Source organism: Sinohyriopsis cumingii, chromosome 17 (assembly GCF_028554795.1).
Source record: "Sinohyriopsis cumingii isolate HCF-2022 chromosome 17, ASM2855479v2, whole genome shotgun sequence".
Lineage (NCBI taxonomy): Eukaryota > Metazoa > Mollusca > Bivalvia > Unionida > Unionidae > Sinohyriopsis > Sinohyriopsis cumingii.
The window spans coordinates 33,754,702-33,769,683 of record NC_142977.1 but is presented as its reverse complement, the minus strand read 5'-3'; the positions used below and the strand labels follow the sequence as shown (position 1 = coordinate 33,769,683).

Sequence of the window (14,982 nt, the reverse complement as noted above, 5' to 3'; positions counted from 1 at the left end):
TCCATGAAAGGAAAATATGCGCTCTTCTGATCTTTCTTAGTATGGATTTTTAACCAATCAGAATTGAGCATGCGACACGCAAGAAGTACATGACACTTTTTTAAGATTTTCTAGAGGAGTGACACTATTTGCAGTCTGGTTTAATTCTTTAATGGTTTGTGTGTAGATAGAATGTTATTAGAAAACATAAGACTTTAATTTCAGTTTTAAGCATGATACTCATATACAGAAGACATGATATGCATTTAATGCATTTTATTATACTTGCTATTGCTCTATTTGAATACATTGTGTTTTGTTTGTCACCATACTGGAAGGACTCCCTTTGAGGCTGTATTAGCCCCCCACCTTTTTTTTCAGATTCAGTGGGGGCATGTACCCACATTTATCAAATCCTAGATGCAACCCTGCATTCATCATTGATAACTCAATATACATTTCTTAGATAACAATATATGAAAGCAGTCATCATTGATAACTCGATACACATATCTTAGATAACAATGCATGAAAGCATTCATCATTGATAACTCGATACACATATCTTAGATAACAATATATGAAAGCAGTTATCATTAATAATTCGATACACATATCTTAGATAACAATGCATGAAAGCATTCATCATGGATAACTCGATACACATTTCTTAGATAACAATGCATGAAAGCAGTCATCATTGATAACTCGATACACATATCTTAGATAACAATGCATGAAAGCAGTTATAGCCTTTCAAATATGTTTTCTTGAAATAAAATATGAATAGTCCAAATAAAATTCAAGAAATCAGTAATTGATCGATTTAATATTGAATACAAATACTTTATTAATATTGTACCTTGATCATGTTAGCAGCATTTTGAGTGTGTATGAGATCAGCTGACCTCATGAACTGTGAAGCATTGAGTGTGTATGAGATCAGCTGACCTCATGAGCTGTGAAGCCTTGAGTGTATGAGATCAGCTGACCTCGTGAGCTGTGAAGCTTTGAGTGTGTATGAGATCAGCTGACCTCATGAGCTGTGAAGCATTGAGTGCATGAGATCAGCTGACCTCATGAGCTGCGAAGCATTGAGTGTATGAGATCAGCTGACCTCATGAGCTGTGAAGCATTGAGTGTATATGAGATCAGCTGACCTCATGAGCTGTGAAGCATTGAGTGTATGAGATCAGCTGACCTCATGAGTTGTGAAGCATTGAGTGTGATCAGAATTGTAACATAGAAGAGATGATACAGCTTTTGTGGCTTGTGTACTGGCTATGATGTCATTGTATACTTTTTATGAATAGACATCTACTTTAAGTAAGAAGATTGTGAATTGGTGATGAGTACCACATTATGTATGCAGATATTCTGGTGCATTTCTGGATACACAACATGTACGTTATATTTATCTCATTACATTTGATTTATTCAGTGCCAATGTCAGCAATTTGAATCCTTTGCATTGGACAATTTTGTCAATACAAATAACTGACATTGACATTGCAATTCATCAGTTGTACAAATCATCAACATTGATAATGCAGTTCCTCAGTTGTACAAATTGTTAACATTGATTGTGCAGTTCATCAGTTGTACAAATCGTTAACATTGAATGTGCATTTTATCAGCTGTACAGATCATCAACATTGATAGTGCAGTTCATTAATTGTACAAATCATCAACATTGATAGAACAGTTCATCAGTTGTACAAATCGTTAACATTGAATGTGCATTTTATCAGCTGTACAGATCATCAACATTGATAGTGCAGTTCATTAATTGTACAAATCATCAACATTGATAGAACAGTTCATCAGTTGTACAAATCGTTAACATTGAATGTGCATTTTATCAGCTGTACAGATCATCAACATTGATAGTGCAGTTCATTAATTGTACAAATCATCAACATTGATAGAACAGTTCATCAGTTGTACAAATCATTGACATTGACATTGCAATTCATCAGTTGTACAAATCAACATTGATAGTGCAGTTCATCAGTTGTACAAATTGTCAACATTGATAGTGCAGTTCGTCAGATGTGCAAATCATCAATATTGATAGTGCAATGCATCACTTGTACAAATCATTGACATTGATATTGTAATTCATCAGTTGTACAAATCAATGACATTGATATTGTAATTCATCAGTTGTACAAATCAATGACATTATTATTGTAATTCATCAGTTGTACAAATCAATGACATTGGTATTGTAATTCATCAGTTGTACAAATCAATGACATTGATATTGTAATTCATCAGTTGTACAAATCAATGACATTGGTGTTGTAATTCATCAGTTATACAAATCAGTGATAGTGCAATTCATCAGTTGCACAAATCAGTGACATTGATATTGTAATTCATCAGTTGTACAAATCAGTGACATTGATATTGTAATTCATCAGTTGTACAAATCAGTGACATTGATATTGTAATTCATCAGTTGTACAAATTATGACATTGATATTGTAATTCATCAGTTGTACAAATCAATGACATTGATATTGTAATTCATCAGTTGTACAAATCAATGACATTGATATTGTAATTCATCAGTTGTACAAATCAATGACATTGATATTGTAATTTGTCAGTTGTACAAATTATGACATTGATATTGTAATTCATCATTTGTACAAATCAATGATATTGCAATTCATCAGTTGTGTGTATTGAAGGATTTCACTGGTTTCACTATTCTGACTTGATGCTGACTCCAAGATGGTCTATAATGTGACAGCTGGTTGGTAGTTCACTATGATGTTAAATGTTGCCAAAAAGGCTGTTTGCACTTTTTAAACTGAGCATAATTATTTGAATTTTTTTAAAGTTCTATAATTAATTTTAACTTATTCAGAATTGGGTGCAGTTGGCATCATTTGTGTGACATAAAATGTTGCCATTTTTTTGGGACTATGGAAACACTGGTGGGTGATACTGAGAAACAGAAGCATCTATAATGATGGAGATTATTTATCATAATTTATAGGTATATAGTAAATCATGTAACAGAAGCATGTATCATGATGGAGCAGTTTATCATTTAAAGGTATATATCAGATCATATAAAATCACATAACAACATCATCTTTGGATGTGGGAGGTCATGGGTTTGAACCCTTGCTGAGTCACACTCAGAGACTTATAAAGATGATGCTAGAAGCTGCTTGCATGGCACTCGGCTTTAAGAAGTTAGTGTTAGGACTGGTCAGCCTGGTCTGAGGATAATGTGACTGGGTAGGACATGATGCTACATGTCTGCAGCATGATGCCCCAGTGCTAAACATCACTATAAACTGCCACACTGCAGACATTATTGCAACATTACTAAAATTGTTAAAGCTACGTTAAAAATCTAACTCACGTGCATATAAATCATTAAACAAAAGCATGTGTCGTGATGGAGCTGTGTAGCATTTATAAATATATAAAATGAATCATGAAATTCTTTGGCTGGTGTGTACTGATACTTACATGGTGTATTTACTCTCAATGACAGATATTCATCGAGGTAATCGATATTTTCACTTACTGTAGTTTCCAGTTTCTTTTATTGTTTCATGTTCGTTTAATTTTTTTGATTGATTGATTTTGGAATATTGACCCAAAGATTTTTTATTTTTCATCTTGAATTTGTATATGCCTATTAAAAGGCAGATCATTTTTTTATTTTGTCTGTCTTTACCGTTTTTTTACACCTGCCAAATGGCAACGTGTATAGCATTATGTTGTCTGGCCATCTCTGTCTGTTACTCATTTAGATCCATGCCGTATCTTAAGTTATCCACTGGTAATAGTTGCAAACTTGGGGCCATAAAGAACCTATTGAATTAGGTGTCATAAGGTCATATATCAAGGTTACTGTGACTAAAAGAAGAAAATGGTTTCTGCATTACTTGAGTTCTCCACAATTGTCAGTTGCCAAGCTTTATGGATGGTTTAGATTGGGGGTAAGGAAGAAATGTATTAATTTGGAGAGTAAGAGGTCAAGGAAATTCTACATGTTATTTCTGGACCAGACTTTGTAATTAGGACTAAACCTGTGGTAATGAAGATATATGTTGATTTCAAGGGCTAATCATAAGGGTACTGTGACTGAGGGAAAGAAGAAAAATGCTCTTGCACAGCAACTTTTGTTTTACACTGTCTGCTTTTTCCAAACTCTTGAACCAAGTCATTACTTTGGAAAAGAAAGAATTCTTTAAGTTTTGATCTTGATTTCATGGAAGTTGTCTTTGGCCAGTAGAATACTATTCCTCTCAAGGGTCTCTTGTTTTTTGTGGGGGGGTTACATAAGAAAATGGGTATATTTTCCAGTCAGCTGTGTTCATGCGCTTACACCAGTGTGTGTAGATATTGACTTGTGCTCAACAGTCCCAAAATTGTTTGATCCACCTTCCATAAAGATTGGGAGGCTGGAGCTGGAGTTGGGAAGATTATTAGAAGCAAAGATCAGAAGAACATGCTGACTTGCCAGACCTAAATTCAAATTTTTCTACTTTGAAAATGGTACAAATGCATTAATCGGTGGGTTTTTGTCAGACTTGTGTCTCCATTTTAATCTTTTCAAGGATAACTCATTCACTATTGAGGTCATAGAGAGTATTCATGAGCTGATGGTAGGAGAGATCTGGAAGCAGGTGTTAGTGATTATGCATTTTTCTGTACTGTTTATGAAGATATTTACTATTCTACCAGAGGAAACTAAAACAAACAAAAATAAAATTAAAATTAAGCAGATTCATTTTATAATACAACAAAATCAAAGTGTCATCAGTAATATCTTCATGAAAATATAATAGATTTCTAATTGTTAATGGTATAATTTATTATTATTAATTATTATTATTTATTATTATTATTATTATTATTATTGTATGCTTGCTTATAAGTCATGTCCCGATGCAGACTGCACAGACCAAGATCTACCATTGCATACTGCAGATCTGGATCTATCTAGTTTGTTAGGAGTAATTTATGAAACAAAAGAACATAGACTCTTATCTGCTGTTACATTATATGGCTGCAGACAAGTTTTTTGTTAATTATTAGCATTTAGTCTTAAGTGAATACATGTGGCATTTTTTTGCAGGCCTGATGCCTTATAAAGTGGACTCAGATCTGCGTCAGCTCTTTGCTGTTGGAAAAATTGATGATTTTGAGAAACTGCGGAAGGAAAATGGGGAGAGTGTGGTATTGCTCAAAGGAATGGAAGCAAGAGTGAAAGAAAGACTTAAATTTTTCCAGAAAATGACAGCATCAGAGGTAGACAAATAATAATTTAGGAATAATTACAGCATTCTAAGATTCACAAAGAACCTTAAGTTATTAATTATGGCAGAACATGTAAATTAAAATGTGTATGTGGGGTATTGTAAGAATTGTTACTCTTTGGAAAACTATAATCTGAAAACCAAAATTCAGGTAATATAAAGATTTGTACTGATGCTTCTTTCAGTTGCTATAAAATGTAAAACACTTAATTGAAATACACCTCTCCCTCAATAACTCACACACAACGGGGTCCAGAAACGATGGCTGCACTATAAATGAGGGTGCGAGTTATCAGTGGACCTCCATAACAATATGAAATGATACCATCCTCAATGGACATCAAGAAAACCACAAGGGGGGGGGGGTTGGCCAACTGGTCTGTTTAATGGCTGATAACTCATTTTAAAAACCGCGTTGGGAACATTTGTCAATAAAGCACTCTTTCTAATGAAATTATTCGTCTTAATATAAAAATGACCTTTATTTTCAAGACAGCCAAACTGCTGAGAGATTGTTAACATTATTCCAACTTGTTTCCACAACTTTCACCTGTATGTGAAAACATTGTGTATTACAACACTGCTTTATGTTGTTGTTGAGTAGTCTGGTTTCCTGATCCTTATGCTCTCTGCTTTGCTCTCTTTTGGAACACAATGCAAGGAGCATAGTAAACAGGGAACCAGACTAGTTACTGATTCAATTTCACAATCAAACAAGATTCCTTTTATTAAAAATCCCCAGAACAGTTAGTTTGTAAATAGCCACAGTTGTCGAGAGTCAATTTTTGTTGTTGTTTGTTCTATAATAAACAGCGCATTATAAGTGGGTTCGCAAGTTATCAGGGCACGAGTTATTGAAGGTGTGGTGTATCATCATTTAATTTGACCAAAATGATCTGTCTGTTTGACCTATCACTGCAGGGCTCAATATATTTCTGCTAATCTTCTTTCCCACAATTTGTAACTTGCCAACTGAAACTGAAACCCAGCTGTTACTAATTCCTTGGGGCACTTTGATGCAGGTCATTATCATAACAGTTAAGAAGTGGTCATGAGTCTGCCATTAATGGTTAATTGATCTGTTTATTGTGTTAACTGAGTACCTACCAACATCCTCACCTGAGGTATGATAAATGCTTATGATGCAAATGGACTGGCAATAATTGACTCATCCACTCATGAGGTAAATTAGTGAATATTATCAAAATGGTCATCACACACGTGGAACTAGCCTAGTGTACTTCAGGCTGGATCAATAAAAGACAGTTTGGTGATCATATGGGTTAGTGAAAAAAATCCAAATTTCAATCCCTGCAATGGAATATTAATAATGACAAAGACCACTTAAAAAGTTGGAATAGTATGACATTCACATACAACATGCACATCATAGTATGACATTCACATGCAACATGCACACCATAGTATGATATTCACATACAACATGTACACCATAGTATGACATTCACATACAACATGCACAACACGGTATGACATTCACATACAACATGCACATCATAGTATGACATTCACATGCAACATGCACACCATAGTATGATATTCACATACAACATGTACACCATAGTATGACATTCACATACAACATGCACACCATATTATGACATTCACATACAACATGCACACCATAGTATGGTGTTCACATACAACATGCACACCATATTATGATATTCACATACAACATGCACACCATAGTATGACATTCACATACATGTACACCATAGTATAACATTCACATACAACATGCACACCATAGTATGATGTTCACATACAACATGCACACCATATTATGATATTCACATACAACATGCACACCATAGTATGATATTTACAAACAACATGCACACCATAGTATGACATTCACATACAACATGTCCACCACAGTATGACATTCACATATAACATGCACACCATAGTATGATGTTCACATACAACATGTACACCATAGTATGACATTCACATACAACATGCACACCACAGTATGACATTCACATACATCATGCACACCATCCAAGGCTCGGCTAATGTTGGTATGTGGGAAAGCCTGCCAGTAGCTTCTCGTGGGTCGGTGGCTCTTCCCTGGGTTTTCCAGGGTTCTTCCTCCACCACTTATACTGGCTGCCATGTGTAGCCTATCTTGTGCTGAAAAATGGCATTAAACCTAGAACAACAACAACATGCACACCATAGTATGACATTCACATACAACATGCACACCATGATATGACATTTACATGCAACATGCACACCATTTTATATCACAGGTTTACATGGTTCAAATAACTGTACAACGATAGGTCAAATAAACAATTATGTTGGTCAAATTGTTAATGTAATTATTTTGAAATTATGACAAGTACTTCATCAAGTTTATTCAGTTTTAGTGTTTCAGTATGTATCTTTGTTTGTTTTTGACAGATTATAAAGGTAAATGTATTATTTTATTATCAGCATGACAGTGCTTGCTCATGTAATAAAGAGCAATTGTACCATTGTATACATGGCAAGAAAATTATGCACTTACACATGTGTATGTTATTCTAGTATATTTCCTGTTGGGACATTGACATGTGATTGCAAGCTTGACAAGGGCATACATACTGTACGCTTTGTGACTGCAAGCTTGACAAGGGCATAACGTAATGTACACTTTGTGATTGCAAGCTTGACAAGGGCATAACGTAATGTGCACTTTGTGATTGCAAGCTTGACAAGGGCATACGAACTGTACACTTTGTAATTGCAAGCTTGAGAAGGGCATATGAACTGTACATTTTGTGATTATGATTTTAATATGTAGAATATTCAGTCCTAATTTCCCATTTTTACTGCTGAGTCCCCATTAGTTGGAAAGGGAGACATAGCAGTCACTTTTTGCTGGTGTTGTCACCAACAGTTTAAGGATTTGATTACAGTTTTTGTTTTATTTGTATAGTGTTTCCTAAACCCTTTTAATAATTGACATGAATCATTATGAAGCAAAGACAATTGCAAGATCCTCGATTTCCCCTTCTACCTTTGGGTCAAGGACATAGTCACAGAAAATATGATTTAAGTTTTCAGTTTAAAAAAGCCCACAATTTTTAATTGCTTATATTTCTCAAATAGTGTGATAGATTTTGTTTGCATTTTGTGATGAGTCATTATGAAATTGACACAAGTCATTCCACACCATGCTTGATCAGTCCTCGGGCCTTGATTCAAGCTCAGTCATAGAAAATTTACAGTAGGATTTAGGTCAGGTTCTGTCTTTTGCTTATATTTGTTATTTCATTGTCCCCTGGAGTTGCTTTCATTTCTCTTGAAAAGGGGGTAGGAAATGCTTATTGTGACAGACAGTTTTTTGTTTAGCTGGATGCTTAGGTGTATCACAGACATTTTTGAATGGCTAATTTACCTGCACATATGCAGAAGGGTGAAAATGGACTTAAAAAAAAAAATTGTATATTGGACCCACAATTTTGGTGACCTGGTTCTTTTCTATTCCAAACTTAACCTACTTTTTGCAAAGGTTCATCTGTCAGGACTGGTTTAGCTCTAAAGTTAAAAATGTTAAATCTGGACACACTCCAGTTCCTAATTAAGTCTCATTGTTTTCCACTGTATATTTTAAGGCGAGTAAAAAGTCCGCATTAGTTCGGTACCATTGTAAAACTACAGTTTTCTCCTTTTCTGTAAAACTTAAATGACCTTTTTGGTAAACGTTTACATTATAATTCCAAAATGTATTAAATGAGCAACTAATATTCAGCTTGGGTGATGTCATCAAATTTCACACATAAACTCATTGACCTCTGGAGATTCTTTTCATTTTTGAGCAAAAATTGAGATAGGAAACCATGCATACAAACACGTTTCTGACAGATTTTCATTTAGCCTGATGATTAGATATATTGAAGATTGATAATTTTGCCTGCATCTGTGCCAAAGGGTGAAAAAAGGACTTGTTGGGTATGTGACTTTTGCAGGTTTCATGTTCTAGCCCCATGTTTCTCCCAGTCTCAGATATATACTATTTTTTGCTAAGGTTCATCTGTCTGAGTGCAGTTTTGGACTGGTATGCATTAGATCTGAGGCCAAAAATCTAAAATTTAGACACAAACTCTAGTTCAAAAACAGAAAATTTTCTACCTAAAACATCTCAGGCCCCAAAATTATGTTTCTTCACTGTACTTTTTTAAGGCAAGTAGAAAGTGTACATTATTTAGTATAGTTGTAGAACTACATTTTTCTCCTGGGTCCCAAGTGGCCGAGTGGTCTAAAGCACTCTCTGTTATGGATCACTGCCATTTCACCTCTTTCTGCGTGGGTTCGAGTCTAGGATTCAGCTAACATGGGTACGTGAGAAAGCTTGCCAGTAGCTTCTCATGGGGCAGTGGTTCTTCCCGGGGTTTTCCCGGGTTCTTCCTTCACCATTAATACTGGCCGCCATGCATAGCCTATCGTGTGCTGAAATATGGCGTTAAACCCCACAACAACAACAACATTTTTCTCCTTTTCTGTAATACTAGCCCTGATGTTGATGTTACAGAGCTTGGAAGTAAAGTACAACCTCATAACATGTAAATAAAGCACACAAGGTTAATGAGTTAATTGATTTTTTAAAAAAGGAATTCTTATAAATTATTATGGAATGGCTTTTTAATTTGGTAGTTTCTGTGTAATTTTAATGCACAAGTGATCAAATAGGCAAGGAATATCCAAATTTGCGATGTCATCAAAATTAACCCATTAAACTCTGATAGATATTGTTTATACTTGGAATGAATCATTAAAAAGCTAAGATCATTCATTTTGTGACATACTTGCCCATTCTTTTGACTTTGGGGGCATGGTTACACATTTTACAGCTAAGTTTTGATAATAGCTTTTCATGCAGACCCTGACCTTCTTGTATTGGCATTGGAAACACTGTGATGCAAGAATACCATTGCTGTATTTACCTTAGGGAACAGGAACCCTGAGTGACCGAGTGGTCTAAAGCGCTTTCTGTTACGGATCACTGCCATCTCACCTCTGTCTGCAATGGTTTGAGTCTCGGATTCGACTAATGTGGGTATGTGAGAAAGCTTGCCAGTAGCTTCTCGTGGGTCGGTGGTTCTTTCCGGGGTTTTCCAGGGGTTTTCCTCCACCATTAATACTGGCCACCATGTATTGCCTATTGTGTGCTGAGAAATGGTGTTAAACCCAACAACAGCAACTAAATGTACAGATTCTGTAGTACAGTTTCAAGACATTAAAAGGACCTTGTTGTAATTGTTGTTATTTAATAAATTATTAATCTTCCTGTTATTTATGAAAGGAAAATCAATTCTAATTTTTTTTTTGGTTGTTTTTTTTAATGGATTTAATATCATTTTGCAATGCATAATAGGCTGTAAATGGAATCCAGTATATTTGGTGGTGGGAGCACCTGGGAAGGCCCTGGCAAGCTTCCTCACATGCCCATGGTGGTTGAGCTGAGACTCAAACTCGCACATGTGGAGGTGAGATGAGTACTTGATCTTTTAAGGTAAGAGCATTAGACCACTCAGCCACCTGGGGCCCTCATTTCTGGATGAAAGTTGAATTGAGGACTGTATCATGATGTATTGTAAGTCTTAGTAATGAGAATGGATTTTATTTTTTGACCTGTTCACATTTATATGATTGTGCAAACAATCTTTGGGGCCGGGAGTGGCCAAGTGGTCTAAAGCACTCATCGTTATGGATCACTGCCATCTCACCTCTGTCTGCGTGAGTTTGAGTCTCAGGCTCAGCTAACGTTGGTATGTGAGAAGGCCTGCCAGTAGCTTCTTGTGGGTCGGTGGTTCTTCCCAGGGTTTTTCAGGGTTCTTCCTCCACCAGTTATGCTGGCCGCCATGTATGGCCTATCTTGTGTTGAAAAATGGCATTAAATCCTACAACAACAACAACAACGGCAAACAATCTTCAGTAAACAACTGCAATACTGTATGAAGTTATTACCTCATCTTTGTTATCCATTGTTCTTTGTACACTGTACACAGATATGTGTTGAAACATCATTGAAATTGTACATTGAATTTTTTCAATTTAATTCTTAACAAGTTGACTCTTAAGACGTGAAAATTTTCCTTGAGTGTTTTGCTTCTGTAAAGTTGTATCATTATTCACAGTATGCCATTTTGACTTCAACTCATTTTTCATTCTCGAATGTGAGAAATAATCCTTCATTATGCTTCATTGTTGAACTGGGGCCAGAATTTTCAAAATTTTCTACACTGATATACATGAAGACTTCTAAATAAAAAGAACCGATTTGGGTCTGTATGATAGTGGTGGTGGTGGTGGAGATAACCATAAATACTTGCTTATAAGGTGAATCTAAGTTTCATACTGCACAGACCTTGATCGCTGTTGCCAAGTTATCTGACATATCTGTGTCTGTACACTTTGTTGAGAGTAATCATTACAACAAATGATATAGACCCTGACCTGTCAGCACATTAAAGGATGACAGATCAGGGCTTTTGCTGTTTGCAGTTGAACTTGACTTTTAAGCAAGTAGATATGGTAAGTAAACAGCAAAATATTATGTAATCAGTGTGCATCAGCTACACATCTTCCTACAGTTGTCTTAAAACTAGGTTTGTAAACTTTTGTCAAAGCTGTATTACGAGTCAGGTAGATTTTATGGTATTTGGTAAATTTGACAGGTTCTTTAAGAAAACAAAACAAGAACAGAAGTCTATCCTTTTTACAAACTTCTTTCTCTTGTTGGTTCAGAAATAAATAAACTAGTTAATATGAAGTATCAGTTTATGATTTTGGACATAAATCATGAAGTATTTTCCTTGCACTGACAAAAGAAAAAGCCATCCTGCTTCTGAAATGCAGATGTCTGTATGCTAGTATGTGGTCACATTATATTATAGAAGAATGGGAAAAGCTTTGAAAAGGAATTTTAATTTATTTGTATATATTGAAGTCCCACAATTACTCATCACTTTATTGTTAGTGGATTATTTTAGAAATAGTTCGAGTTCAACATTTGACAACAAAAATTACGTTAGAAAAGCTCAAACATAATAAGTTAAGTTTCATTGGTTACAGATTCAGTGGTTACAGTTCATATGCCTTTAATCAAGCAGTAAAATTGTGTGGATCTGTATATCCTCAGTGAACATTGCATGTTTATGTGTATACTTGTATCATTGATGTACCAGGAATGTCAAAATATTCTGTCACAGCAAATGATATACCTTAATGCATTTGCTTCCTGCATGGCAGTGTTGCATCTTGAGTACATTTTTGTGTAATTAACATTTGTGACAGCCTGGCATTAAAATATTTGTTGCATGGATTGTAGGTGACATACAAAACGTAATTCATGCACATCTTGTTTGCTGATGTGTGATTCATTTTATACTGTTGGTCGATAATATACTCAGGAAGACCTGACCTTTTGGAAATTCCTGAGCCAAAAGAGAATACTTTGTATATCCTTGTTTTGATTGGGCAATACATTTTGGAACTATCAGTTGTAATTTGATCTTGGAAACCTGATATGTCCCATGAAAATGTGGAGATTTATTTCAGCATAAAGTATTTATCTTGTGCTTTTATGCAAATCTAAGTCGTGATTAAGGAATAATCAAGGTATCCTGAAAGATCTCTGGCTGTTTTTTTTCAAGAAAGGAATAGTGAAAAAGAAAATTATTTTTTCTAAACATTTTTTATAGCTTATTCAGAAGTGGTAGATTTGATCATTGATTGTGATTTGGGAGGGGACGTTGTTGTTACCGTTTCATGCAACAGCTGTTGCTTGTATTTCTGTATGATGCTAATCAAGAGATGGCTCACTTTTTGAAAGTTCATTGGCCACCTGAAACATTCGGGGAAAACCTAGATGCAACACTTCAGCGTCACATCTGCTTCGGAAGTATCAAAGAGCTTCATTTCATATAACTGGTAGTGTTACAAAGTTGCAGGATAAATTAAACTACAGTACATTTAACTTTTTTGTTTCTACTCTTAGTTAGAAATGAAAGTCAAACTCTACTAGTAGTATCTGACCATTGCTAGACATGACATTTTTAGGTCCAAACTACAACACTGGAAGGGCATGTAGCTTGCCTTTGTCCATACATTTTACCATTGCTAGACATGACATTTTTTAGGTCCAAACTACAACACTGGAAGGGCATGTAGCTTGCCTTTGTCCATACATTTTACCATTGCTAGACATGACATTTTTTTAGGTCCAAACTACAACACAGGAAGGGCATGTTGCTTGCCTTTGTCCATACATTTTACCATTGTTAGATATGACATTTTTAGGTCCAAACTACAAATAAGGCATGTAGTGTTGCTCTTGTTCATACATATGAAATTTTTAGGTCCAAACTACAACAGAGGTAGGGCATGTAGTTTTGCCCTTGTTCATACATGTATCCATCATCCATCAAACACACCATGGTTGAGATGCACTGAGGTCAGTTCTGAGTTTTGGGATCGGGAACCTTTGTTCCATGACTTAAAAATAAAATTATGGGAAATTTGGTTGTTGATCAAAGCTGAAGATTGTTGGAGTTAAACCTTTTGGTCTGGAAACCAACAATTTTACCACTGAGTTGCAACAGGCTCCCTTGAGTGAGATTTTAGTGGTTTTCATGTTGTGACTCCAGGGACTTCCCCAGATGGGTAAGGACAGACCCAGAAGTCCATGCAGACTCTACAGATTGCATATGTTGGTAGTGCCAGATAATTGTATAAACTTTAAGAGTGGAGCTGTGTACACTTTCAAAAGTTATGAATCCAGGCCTAGTCTGGAGGATGCAGCAAGAGATTCAGGGAACAAATGTAGCAGCTATATACTCCAAGCTTTTCTTTCCCCTTTTCAGTTTCAATACATGTTGAATTTGCATTCTCAAGTTGACAGCTATCTATGTCAGCGATATTAGTCTCACTTGGGCCTTTTGTTTTAATATATATCTGAATTCTGTATATTGAATATTTACTTTTGATGTAAAGTAAATAAATTATCCATTTTTATGTGACTTTGTTAAGTCAGGCATATTTTGTTATGGCATTATTGTGTGGCCATCTATAAACATTTGCTTGCCCATCTCAGGAAGTTTGGAGAGATTTTCATGAAACTTGCCCAGACACATGACTACATGGTGTTTTGTTTACCATAACCAGGTGCCTTGCCTCAAGGTCAACGTCATGGCAAGGGGAAGAAGAAAAAAAACAACACTTCTCCAACTTGTATCCATTGCCCAGAGTATACATTTTTAACCACAGAATATATTTTCATGAAACTTTTGCCAGTATCATGACTTGACAGTGTGTCACATGCCATCTCCACATATCCTGCTTTAATGTTAAGCTACTGGCATGGAAAAGTATAAATTAGGGACCTCTGTTATGGTAAAAGTCATACAGGTCATGTAGGCATTCAGCACCAACTATTTCAGTAATGGATGTGATATTTCTAGAATTTGATTTTACATGCTAGTAAATGGCAATTATTCACTTTATTTGGATCCTCATACATCTATATTTTTTCTGAAGATCATTATTGACATGCCCCAAGAAGAAAATATGGCAAAATCAATGTTAAAGTACGTCTTCATATTTTGATGAAATTAACAAATAGGTGTGGTCCAGTATATTCCAGATTGGATGTCATGCTACCCTTCATCCTGACACTTAGGCTCGACATGCT

General features: G+C 35.4%; 1 protein-coding gene across 4 annotated transcripts in view; it reads left to right on the top strand.

Annotated features, from left to right (window-relative positions):
* LOC149778393 (uncharacterized) overlaps positions 1-14,982 on the top strand; it is a 190,302-nt gene that overhangs the window by 157,176 nt on the left and 18,144 nt on the right. For all 4 annotated transcript variants that reach the window (XM_089939223.1, XM_089939224.1, XM_089939220.1 and 1 more), the window contains one exon: positions 5,093-5,265. In XM_089939223.1, the coding sequence (XP_089795349.1) occupies positions 5,093-5,265 (173 nt within the window). The remainder of the gene's footprint in view (positions 1-5,092; positions 5,266-14,982) is intronic.